At 40.4% G+C, this 12,903-nt stretch overlaps 2 protein-coding genes across 3 annotated transcripts in view; one reads left to right on the top strand and one right to left on the bottom strand.

Moving 5' to 3' along the window:
• shq1 (SHQ1, H/ACA ribonucleoprotein assembly factor) overlaps nt 1–12,903 on the top strand; it is a 354,350-nt gene that overhangs the window by 221,073 nt on the left and 120,374 nt on the right. The window lies entirely within an intron of this gene.
• Nucleotides 1–12,903, bottom strand: part of ppp4r2a (protein phosphatase 4, regulatory subunit 2a) — a 44,666-nt gene that overhangs the window by 14,662 nt on the left and 17,101 nt on the right. For both annotated transcript variants that reach the window (XM_055647699.1, XM_055647698.1), the window contains exon 3: nt 5,994–6,164. In XM_055647699.1, the coding sequence (XP_055503674.1) occupies nt 5,994–6,164 (171 nt within the window). The remainder of the gene's footprint in view (nt 1–5,993; nt 6,165–12,903) is intronic.

Below are 12,903 nucleotides of genomic sequence, written 5' to 3'. Positions count from 1 at the left end.
TCCATACTTTGCTCTTGCCATCACTCTGATATAAGTTAATCTTCATCTCATCTGTCTACACGGCCTTTTTCCAGAACTGTGGTTGCTCTTTTAAGTAATTCTTGGCAAACTGTAACTTGGCCATCCTATTTTTGCAGCTAACCAGTGGTTTGCATCTTGCAGTGTAGCCTCTGTATTTCTGTTCATGAAGTCTTCTGCGGAAAGTGGTCATTGACAAATCCACACCTGAAGTGTGTTTCTGATCTGTCGGACACGTGTTTGGGGATTTTTCTTTATTAGAGTGAATTCTTCTCTCATCAGCTGTGGAGGTCTTCCTTGGCCTGCCAGTCCCTTTGCGATTAGTAAGCTCACCAGTGCTCTCTTTCTTCTTAACGATGCTCCAAACAGTTGATTTTGGTAAGCCTAAAGTTTGGCTGATGTCTCTAACAGTCTCATAATGACTTCTTTGTCTTACACTGGCAAAACTTTGGTCCTAACGTTGATAAACAGCTATAAAGGTTTCCAAAGGTGATGGAAAGACTGGAGGAAAGACTAGGTGCTGAGAGCTCTCTTATACCTGCATTGAGGAGGCAATTAAACATATCTGAGCCATTTCAAACGCCTGTGAAGCCATGTGGCCCAAACATTATGGTGCCCTGAAATGGGGGGGGGGGGGGGTATGTATAAAAACCACAGCTGTAATTTCTACATGGTGAAATCAAAATGTATGAAAATCTCCTTTAATAAAATCTGACAATGTGCACTTTAACCGCGTGATTTCTTCTATTACAAATCTTAAATTGTGGAGCAGAGGCAAATAAATAAATGATGGGTCTTTGTCCCAAACATTATGGAGGGCAACTGTGAGGTTTCAGCTCATTCACTCCCAGGTTCAACTGGCACTCTATTATGAATTGATGCTTTTCTATACAATCCATTTGCTCATGGCAAAAGGACAATTATTTAAGTGGCCGGCTGGGAAACACTTTGATTAATACCGTGAATGGGGACCAATGCAGGATTTTGAATAACTGAATACAACTTCCACGGAACACAAAACAAATTTGGCTGTGGAGAAAAGCTGTTATCTGCAGTTGCAGATATCACTCTTGGTTGTTATGGTCTGCTGTGCCCCTGGTGCCGAGGCCATTGAAAAGCCATGAAAATGATCTGGGGTGGGGGCAAAGATGAACAGCAGGAATCTCAAACCATTTTGGGATTGACACGGGTGAAGTCCTGCAGACACGAGTACCCACAGTGTCAGTGAATAGAAAATAGATGAACATATGGCTGAAAGATTTGCAAGGAAGAGGTTTGAATGTCAGGCAGAACAATTTTGAACATAGTAGGGCTTAAGAGACCAGACAGGGACAGAACTTATATCCTCACAAAACACAAAGTGCTGGAGAAACTCGGGCAGCATCGGTGGAGGGAATGAACAGCTGATGCTTTGGGTCAGGACACATCTTCGCAAAGTTACCTCCCAAGCTGCTGACCTGCTAAGTTCCTCCAGCACTTTGTGTTTTGTTCAGGATTCCAGGATCTGCAGTTTGTCTCCAAACATCCTCAAATGGGTTTGTTTTTGCTGTTTGGAAGGATTGAAACATTGAATGCATAGAAGTAGAGCAAGAAAAGCAGAACTGAAAATGGAACCATTACATTATTGATAGATTGTGGAATGTGGAGTACATAAGGGTGGGAAAAAATAAGAGCAAATCAAAGCGTTGGACAAAAGCAGCGGGTTTGCAGGGGCCTGTCAAGGGATTGACAGGGACTCTTCAGGCTGATTGCAGTAGGAAGTAGAAAGCTGGAAGAGAGGTGGGGGCATAACAAAACCTGGCAAGTGATAGATGGATGCATGCGAGAGGGGTTTGATTGATAGATGGGTGGGGTAAGTGACAAAGGCTACAGGTGAAAAGGGGACCAAAGAGTGTCAGCAAAGGAGAAGAGGAGAGAAATGCAAAACCAGGAGAGATATAGATGAAAGAACACAGGTTAGAGGGTGGAGAAGAGGGACTAAAAGGGAAATGAGGGACTCGAGGATGGGAGATGGATTTATGAAGGAAGAGGGGAAAGGAGCATTGCGATGGGGAGGGGAGGAGATAGTGGAATTGGGTGTGCACTGGAGAAGCACATGAAAGAGTCAGACGGTATTACTTAAAATCGGAGAATACACTGCTGAAGTCAAAGGTTTGCAAAGATAAAGGTTTATTAATATGTTCCGAGATAGATTCTTCTTACATCGTTGATCTTGAACAAAACAACTAAATTGAATAGAAATAAAATTAAAGTTTGCAAAGGAAGCCATTAAAGTCTCCAATAACCTTTTAAGAATCCGTCTAAGAAAGTATTAATAAACTTTTATTATTGTGCGACAGTAGATACAGACAAATCTTTAACAAAGTCCACAGTGAATGAGATAAGGCCATGGGTTTATTGGGTATTAGTTGTTCCCTGATGACAATCAACGTGTTGCAAAACACTTTTGTAAAAGAATACCAAGCAGTAAATGTCGACGACTAAAGATGGCCCAGGTTTGTGTACAATGCTTCACTCAAGCAAGAGACACAGATGGAAGTGTATCTTTTATCAATTCTGCGGATGCTGTTTGAAGCAATCCGCAGAATTGGCAAGGAACAAAAGGGGATAAAGTGCTACCCAGTAAGGTAAGAGCCGATGGCCTTTGGCTTATGGGGTCAACTGGAAGACATGCCGGAGTGGGGGAAGGGAGGGGTTGTAGAACTAATAGGGCGGTGTAAATATATTTTAAGCTTGGAGGTTCCAGATGACAGCCACAAGAACCTGGCAGACATTTTGGGGCTAATTAGTCAGAGCTAATAGATCCTTCTGAACAATACATGTCACCATAATTGGGCATTCAGAAATGCTTTCCAGCAAAGTTCCAGACACTTGATTTACTTGAGTCCAGGTAAACATTCAGCTTTCAGCCATGTTGTCATACCCAGGATAAAGTGCTCAATGTCTCAGAGCAAGAATACATTTAACCAATCCGTATCATTGGATAGCAAATTCACTTCCTTGGAAGTGAATGTGGAAAACTCTGCATAAAGATGCATATTTTTAAACTGGAGGAATTCACAGATTATGTAGAATTACAGTACAGTAATTAACCATTCAAATCAACCAGTGCATATATATATTTTTTTTAAACTATCAAAGTATTCTATCATTATCATCTAATCTGTCATGTGTTTATCTAGCTTTCCCTTAAATGCATCTACATTACTTAACTGAACCCCTCTCACTCTGGAGTTATACATTTTCACCACATTCCTTATGGAGTTAATTCATTCCCAGAAGAAACTCCTTCTGAATTCTCCATTTGACTTCTGAGCAACAAGTTTATATTGATCAACTCTTTTTTTTTTCTGTCCCAAGTGAAAAGGAAACGTCTATTTTAATAAAACCTTTCATAATTATGGACCTCCATAACTGAAGATGCCCTGAGATTTGTATTTGACAAAATACCAAATGTATGTATCCATTTCTGAAGCATGTCATTTAATAATTCTGTTAACGGGTTTGAATTTCTTGCACACTCACTCCCATACCTTTACATATGTTGCATAATTGTATATGGCAATTGAAGCACCGTCAAAGCAAAATTTCATTCAGGATTTAGCAGAACCTTGTTTTGATGTTTGTTCACATATTGCCTATTCATCTGTTCATGCTTCAGCTGAGCAGGAGAGGCAATGGGCAGACTCTTCCTGCACTTGCTCTGCCAGCTGTGGCTCCTGTCTGCTCTCATGTGTCCCCAAGGTGGAAGCCCGATCCCATTGCTCTGCTGCATCTTGGGTGTCAGGTGACAAGAGGAGTGGGAGAAGGGAGGGGTGGTTATACAGGCGGTACACAATCGAAGCCCATTGCTGGAGCACCTTGACAGGCTATGACAACTATTTTTAAATGTTTAAAATGGATGCATATTTAATAAAAAATATTTCAAATTAAAAATATACTTAAAACTTAACTCACCTTGCGCTTCCCTTGCAAATCGACATGTGGAAAATCCCATGCTATGTCTGGTCAGACCTGACGTAGGATCAGAGAAATGTCTCCCAGAAATGATGCTGTGACAGGCAGGACCATCTGCCACTCACTACAACTCAGGTTGGGGACCCTCACTAATCTGGGACTTGCTAGTTGGAAATCTGTTCAGAACTACCCAGAGCCAGGAAGATTCATCTCCATGTCTCTCTAACCTTATCCATTTACAAATGTGTAAACAACCAAGTTCTGTGCCCTTATTTCACTTGTTATAAAAGATAGTTTCATTTTGCATGCAAGAAACATAGAAACATAGAAAATAGGTGCAGGAGTAGGCCATTCGGCCCTTCGGGCCTGCACCACCATTCAATATGATCATGGCTGAGCATCCAACTCATGCAGGGAATATATATTGTTTCTTGGAGGAAATGTGAAAATATATCTTGCTTATTTTCAAAGATCTAAGTCTTTAAAAGTGAATAGATTGGTTGTCTCAAATATAAATACATATAAACAACTTTGAATTGCACCGGCATGAAATGCCCATCATTTTCCAGTTTTTTTTTAAATCATATATGGTGCCATAGACCTCGAAAACTACTAATGCGATACTCTTGTTCTGCATTGCAGGACAAGAGTACTGTTCTGCACGCCTTGTTTTCTGTGATGTGCTTTAACGGCTTGGATTAAATCTAATGTCATGATTAAGTTTGCCAATAATTCCAGAAGTAACAACTGGGAACAAAGTTCAATATGACAGGAATAAAACTAGAAGAAACAAATTTATCCCAATTGCAGGATACAGATTACCAGTAAAATCAGGACAGATGGGTGCCACTGATGGTAGGCCAGGTCCTGGAAGAGTCAACTCCTTTCCTGGTTGTTTGACTGAACGATCAGCCTGTAATTTCCACCACCAAGTTGATAAAAGAGCAGCAGGTGAATTGAAACACCACTACTTTTAAGTTGTAGAAACAAGGAACTGTTGGTTTACAAAGAAAAAGTGGTGGAGTAACTCAGCAGTTCACACAGCATCCTTGGAGGATACAAAGTGGAAGACACCCCTTATAAGTTCCCTTTCAGGCTATGGACCACACTCATTTGGAAATATGTCACCAATCCTTCATCACTAGTTGTACATCTAGAACTCCCTACACAACAGCATTGTGCAGAGAATCTGAGATTCAAAAAGGCGGCTTTCCATAACCTACGCTTGAGTTATTAGGGGTGGGTAATTGATACTGACCTTTCCAGTAATGCACACATTCTAAAGAGTGAATAAGTGAAAATGTTGAGGAACTACATGGCTACAGAGCCCAGAAAACAGTAATACAAGTAGTTGGGGTTAAGGCAGCATAAGGATGGTTGAATCTGCTGAGGCACATACTGTAAGGAAGCAAATTAAACATGACAACCTAGTTACACTAGTTATAATACTGTGGACAGTTCTGGCCACCTCACTACATAAAGAATGTGACAGTGGAGAAAGAGCAGTACATTACATGGATGTTGATAGGGCAGGAGAGGTAGGCTAGGCTGTAGTTCTATTCTTTAAAACAAAGGAGACTTGAGGTTTAACACATGCAAAATAATTGTCCTTGATAGCATGAATTGGGTGGACTCATTTACACGGCAGAGGGGTATTTTAACTGGGAGATTCAGGTAGAAGGTAGAAGCTGGTTGGAGGTTGGGTGGAAAGCAGAGGGAAATAAAAGTCAAAATATATTGGAGGTCCAGAATTCACCACTGTAAAGATTAATGCAAACGGCACAATTTTGTAATATATCACTGAGCCACTTCTGAATTTATCTAAAATTAAGGAATTCAACAGAAAATCTTGGTTAAAAATGTGGTTTGATATTAGAATAAGGAATAGAGGTAAAACTATTTCTATATCAATACTAAATTGACATTACGCTGCAATGTATTTTTTTGCATAACCATTACCACATGCAAATTGTTTAAAAAAATTAACATTAAAAAAAAATCATTGCTCATCAACTTACCCCGTGAAACCATTAACAATTTTAAGAATTCGGTCCTTCATTTCTTCATAAGGAACATATTCCACATTCGGATTAGGTGGAGCTCTCGGTTCAGGAGCAGAAGCTCTGAAGTCATCCATGACTTTTTCCAATTTAAATACAAAGTAGCATTTAAACTGTGACCAGGGAATCCTGAAATTACAATCCATTAAAAAAAAATGAATACATGTAAAATGATGCTATTCTAAATTAATAGAAGTGAAATCAAATTAAAGAACTGCATATACTGAAAAACATTTCAAGTATAACATATTATTTTTAAACTAAACTGAAAAATGACTGCAGAATTTTCTGTTAACATACAAATTAACCTAAATATTGTGATCTGTAAACTTCACCCAAATGCAGTGCTCTCCAGTCACATGGTCTCCTGTAATCTTAATTATTTTAAGACTTGACCTTTATAAAAAGACAGTGAACATGTTTTATTTGTATTAATATTGTATGCATCCACTTCTTATATCAATTTTGTTGCCATGGCTGACAGTCTTAGCATTCCACATACATTTCTACCTGCCATTTTATAGCAACTTCTAATAAACACTAGTTGTTCATTAAATCTGTCGCAGTAACAAGGGATCGCCAACCATAAAAACCTCTGCCATTAGCTGAAGGCCAAAGTTGGAGGTTCGGCCACAACGTAATCAGTCAAGGTTTTTGTTTCACTCAGGGTGATATAACAGATGCCAACAAATGTTGTTGGACTAACCTTATGTTAGCAGCAGATAAATAAGCAAGCAGCAATAGTTTCCTTGACAGATTATCTAACGTCATTAGATTCAAACTTTTAATTCATCTTGACATAGAAAACCATAAAGAGTTCCATTCAATTCAAATACATAAGCACATACAAGGTGAATGCATTTGCATTGCAAACACATTTACTGGAGTGTTTTTAGATGAATATCTTTAAAGTGTGATACATCTAGATTGAGCAACAGTTACTATGGTGCAGTGAAACAATATTAAAATAGCAGGATCACCCAAACGATATGCTGCAGATACAGATTGCAATTCATGTTTCGCAACATTCTAGTTGCAGCTTCCTGGTTGTTCCAGGTTATTTCTGTCCTATTGCACAATGCAACTGGGAGTAGAATTTGCCATTCGGCTGATCATGGCAGTTCAAACTGCTTGACAGATGTCAGCATACTATGTCTGTATCCTCACTACCGAAAATACAATGTTATGTTTATTCATTAAATGTATACTCAACATGTGGCTTATTTAAAGCTTTTGAGAGCTATGACTGAGAGAAAAAGCTTGATATCAGAACTTGCCTTCATAAGAAAGTGATGGTTTTAATTAAATAGGGTAAAAATTTGCATTTGCAAAATAATTGTGTTTGGTTACAGATTCTACTTCACAAGAATTTGTTTGTAATTTAAATTAATAATTTAGATACCGATGTTTGGAAAGCAGTGCCTAAATTTGCAAATAAAGATGGTTATGTATTCAGATTCAAGACCACAACAGCAAAGTTATCGAAATTGCCAAAGCAAAAAATGCAATCTATGCATTTCCATAACGTACACTTTCATCAGAACACAAACATAACAAAGGAGCATAAACAGCACCAGTAAGCCAAGTTGTTCATCATTCCTGCTCTGCCATTCATTAAGAACATGATCTTTTGCTTCAGCCTTGCTTCCAATATTAATCCCATATCCCTCAACCTACTCTTCTGTAAATCAAAATATGACCATTCCTGATCCATCTATCACATGCCAGCTCGTGCTCCCAACACTTCCCCTCATCTCTTTCCTTACAAGCCCTCTCCTCTATCAGTCTAAAGAGTCCAGCCCGCAACTCAAACGCCCAGGAACAAAGAAAATTGCAAAAAGTGGTGAACACTGCCCAGTCCATCACGGGTACTGACCTCTCCATTAATGAAGGAATCTACAAGAGTCACTGCGTCAAAAAAGAAGCCAGCATCAGAGACCCACACCACCTTGGCCATGCTCTCCTTTCACTTCTACCATCACAAAGGTGGTAGAGGAGCCTGAAAACTGTAACGTCCAAGTTCAGGAATACCTTTTTCTCCGCAACAACCATCAGGCTATTAAACACTTTAACCTCCAAATAGGCTTCAAACAATGTAGACCGAAGCTTTATACAAGACGATAGAACTTTATTTATCCCAGGACGGAAATTGATCTGCCAACAGTCATAAAACACAAAATACATGAAACATGAAATTAAAGTAACGAGTAGAAAGGATTGGGGATGTGCAAAAATTGGGATGGGGAATGAGTCTACCCCACAACATAAGGGAGAGTTGTACAGCTTGATATCCACAGGGAAGAAGGATCTCCTGTGGCATTCTTTACTGTATCTTGGTGGAACCAGTCTTTTGCTGAAGGTACTCCTCAGGTTGACCAGTGTGTCATGGAGGGGGTCAGCTGTATTGCCCTAAATGCTTTGCAGTTTGAGGAGCATCCTCTCCTCCAAGATCACCTCCCATGAATCCAATTCTGCCCCCAGGACGGAGCAAGCCTTCTTGATGTTTGTTAATGCTATTTGCATCCTCAGCCTTTGCCCTGCCGCCCCAGCACACGACAGCGAAGATGATGGCACAGGCTACCACCGATTGGTAGAACATCTGCAGCATCTTACTGCACACGTTGAAAGCGAGGAGCCTTCTCAAAAAGTACAGCCGGCTGACCCTTCTTGTACAGGACCTCAGCGTTCCTGGACCAGTCCAGTTCACAATCCAGATACACTCCAAGGTATTTGTACCCCCTGGTAAACTGCACATCCACACCATTGATGAAGACAGGGGACTGGGGTATTCCTCTCCTCCTAAGGTCCACCACTAACTACTTATTCTTATCATTGTTGAGCTGCAGGCGATTCGGCCCACACCACTAAACAAAGTAGTTGACTACACCTCCGTATTCAGCTTCCCTCCCCTCACTGATGCAGCCCACAATTGCAGTCATCTGAAAACTTCTGCAGGTACCAGGAGTCCAAGATATATCTGAAGTCAGAGTTGTAGATGGTGAAGAGGAAGAGAGAGTGGACCGATCCTTTGGGAGCCCTGTGTTACTCACTCCAATGTCCGAGACATAGTTCTGTAGCTTGGCATGTTGTGGTTGTCCAGTCAGGTAGTTGGTGACTCAGGACACCAATGGAGCGTCCAAACGCATGTTCGTCAGTTTGCTCCCTAGCAGTGTAGGCCAGGCTAAAAGCACTGGAGAAGTAAGAAAACATGACTCTCACGGTGCTTCCCGGTTTATCCAGGTGAGCATAGGAACATTAGAGCAGGTGGATGACAGCGTCCTCAACCCCCATGTTTGTTTGGTAAGTGAACTGCAGGGGCTCCAGGTAGAGTTTAACCAGTTTAACCATCACAGAAACCCACCTCAGTCTGAAGATATGCTGGAGTACTCTGCACAACTGGCTGGCACACACCTTGAGTACCCTAGGGCTGACACCATCGTGACCCGTGGCTTCGCCTGGGCGGAGTCTGCTCGGCTCTTTTCTCACCTGCTCAGCCTTGATGGTCAGGCGCAATAAAGGGCAATGGCAGAGGAAGTGGACCAGGGGGATTGAGGGGGAGAGTCTGTTGGGGAGCAAGGGGGAGGGTGGGCATTGTTCTGTTTCACGACATATGACAATAAAACACTCTTGACTCTCGACTCTTTTAACCATACTGCTTCAAATAAATTGATCTTGTAGGAACCACACTAACAATTCCAAGCTTTTATCTTTCAAAACTAGTGATTACCCAAAGCACATTCTCAAATTACAAGTGCAGTTCTGAAGTATTTCACGTGGAAGCCCACTTTGGGTCATAGTTACACAGCGTGGAAACAGGCCCTTCTGCCCGACTTGCTCACAACGGCCAACATGTCCCATCTGCACTAGTCCAACCTGTCTGCATTTAGCCAATATCCCTCTAAACCTGTCCTATTATGTACCTTTCTAAATATTTCTTAAACATTACGATAGTACCTGCCTCATCAACTTCCTTCTCCGGCAGCTCGATCCATGCACCCACCACCCTTTGTGTGGAAAATGTTACCCCCACAGGTTCCTGTAAATCCCCCCCCCCCCCCCCCCCCCGACCCCTCACCTTAAACCCACGTCATCTGGATCTCGATTTCCCCTGCTCTAGGCAACAGACTGCATCTACTGGATCTTCTCATGATTTTATACACCTCTATAACATCAATGAAACTGATGCAATGTATATCCTATTTTTTTTCTTATTTATTAAATTGTCAAATTAACCAATAGCCCAAACAAATATGAAATATGCTGACATTGCAAAAATAATGCTGCATTTTAAACATTTTCACCCTGGAGTACCACGGAAGAGATTTAGAACGCTAAATTAAGCAGCTATGTTTCAATCTCAAGGCCTTGACAACTATCTGAGATATAATTGTGAAGTAACCAGGATTGCTATTCATTTATCAATATATTGTTATCAATAGCACCATTCTCCTTGTGGTAATGTCAACACTGCAAAATTTAGAACAGTTTTTAATCATTCTGTCCCTAATTCCTATGTCTCACAAACTTTTTTTGGAAATAGTCTACACCAGTGCTTCTTAAACTGGTGAATGGTTCACCCAAGGGCAAATTAAATTATTTATATATATATTTTTTCTAACTTAAAAAAAGCATTGCCATTAAAGTGGTTAGGAAGCTCTTATTGGGTTAATGGCAGTGGAGCTGGAAATTTGATATGTTTTTTTCTCTCTAACTATGGTTTTCTAATTTCAAAGTAGCAGGATATATCCCAAATTTACTGTAATATAACCTTTTAGGGAAGACCAGACGAGCTAGTGGGATCATTTGCTCATATGACAAAATAAATTATATATAAAATTACACACAAGGGAAAATACGACGAAAATTACCAAAAAAACATTCGATAATTTAGTTGAGAATGAATGAAATTTTGCGATAATGACTCACGGGTGAATGACTGAAATAGTTTAAGAAGCACTGGTCCACATCACAAACGTATTTCAAAAGAAATGAGTAAAAATGATTGGGTTCTTTTAAGTATAACATTTGAAATTGGCAAGCATTCACAAAGTAATTTTTTACAGCCATTCTTCACTGATTAGCTGGTATGTTGTTCAAATATACAGTATATTAAAATCCCAGATTAGATCTGTGGTGCTTTCCAAAACTGATCTTAATTGCAATGTCAGTACTGGTCAAATCAGGTTGATTCGAACCCATGCAAATCTGCTCTCAATCGAAGTGTATTTCATTTACCTTTTATCAGGCACGACCTCGCTCATCTGCTTTTGTATGTTATTGTTTGGGCTCTGCAAGCCAATTAACTGGGGATCAGATCGCAATCTAAATCCAAACAGTACAAAGCAGTTGAACTCCAGACGTATAGTGAGAGTGACCACCTGATATCAAAGTATTTGACCCTGTGAGCTGTATGTAAGCCTAAATAAACCATGGAGATTAAAGAGAAACTGCTCCACTGGCTGCTGTCTGACCAACACAAGGGCAGACACCAAGTTTATCACAAGCCAATCATCTCAGCTCATTTCATGAAAGTGGCCTATACCCAATGACCTTCAGATGCTCAATGAACTCCATTCAGGTTCACGTTAAAGGAGTAGAATTAGGCCATTCTGTCCATCGAGTCTACTCCGCCATTCAATCGTGGCTGATCTCTGTCACCTTATCCCATTTTCCTACCTACTTTCCATCCCTTGACACCTGTTCTAATCAAGAACTTGTCTATCTTTGCCTTAAAAGTATCCACTGACTTGGCCTCCACAGCCCACTGAAGCAATGAGTTTCACAGATTAACTACCCTCTGACTAAAGAAGTTTCTCCTCACCTCCTTTTTAAAAGAGCGCCCTTTAATTCTGAGGCTATGACCCTTGGTCCTAGACTCTCCTACCAGTGGAAACATCCCACGTTATCTATGCCTTTCACAATTCTGTAAGTTTCAATGAGGTCTGCCCTCAACCTTCTAAACTCCAGCGAGTAGAGGCCCAGTGCTGTCAAACGCTCAGCATATGCTGGACTCATAACTGCATGATTTGGCTATTCTATTTGTATCTTTCCATTCACAAAGCAGCCTGTTTCCATGTACTCGGAGGCCTAGGCAATTTTCAGGCTTTATTTGCTAAGTGCCAACCAACATTTGTGCCACACAAGTCCCTGGCAATGAGTATATCCAACAAGACTATGGCCGTACCCATTGACATCTAACATTATCGTCGTAAATTTCCACATCAACACAGGACAACTGCGGAATGGAAACATAACTGGATCACTAGTAATAATACCACAGCTTCAAAAGTTAGTCAAAAGCTGTGCATGTTATGGCAAATTGCTCAGTGGTCTAGAAGGGTGCCGCAATAATCAAACAGCTAAACAATATACAGGATGGTCAGCCACCTGCCTGGCACCCATATCACAATGTTAAGCATTCACATACTCCACGTGCACAGTACATAGTCTACAAGATGCACTGGGCATCTTCTCAAGCTCATTCAAACTGCCTTGCAAACCTGCAAGACATAATTTGATGGCATATGGAAACAGTACTCCATGCATGGTTGCACACCATCTTGAACTGAACATAATGATGTGCTCTTATTAAACTGGGCCAAAACCCCTAACTTTATCTAATTATACGTTAGGGTACTTTCACTGCATGGTCAGCACGAGTTCTCCACTTCTTTTATCCAAAACATCGTAACTCAAATTTATGGTTTTATTCGCTTTACTCTTCTCACTGACATGAATCATTAACTCTTTTTTCATAAATACTGCTCAAAGTACTTCGAGCATTTGTTGTTTAAATACCAAAATTTATGTCAATCTTACGTTATACACATTTCATCATCAGTTGAAAGATCATTATTGGTTCTTCAAT

This window comes from Leucoraja erinacea, chromosome 16 (genome assembly GCF_028641065.1).
Source record: "Leucoraja erinacea ecotype New England chromosome 16, Leri_hhj_1, whole genome shotgun sequence".
Lineage (NCBI taxonomy): Eukaryota > Metazoa > Chordata > Chondrichthyes > Rajiformes > Rajidae > Leucoraja > Leucoraja erinaceus.
This window is presented reverse-complemented; position numbering and strand designations above follow the sequence as displayed.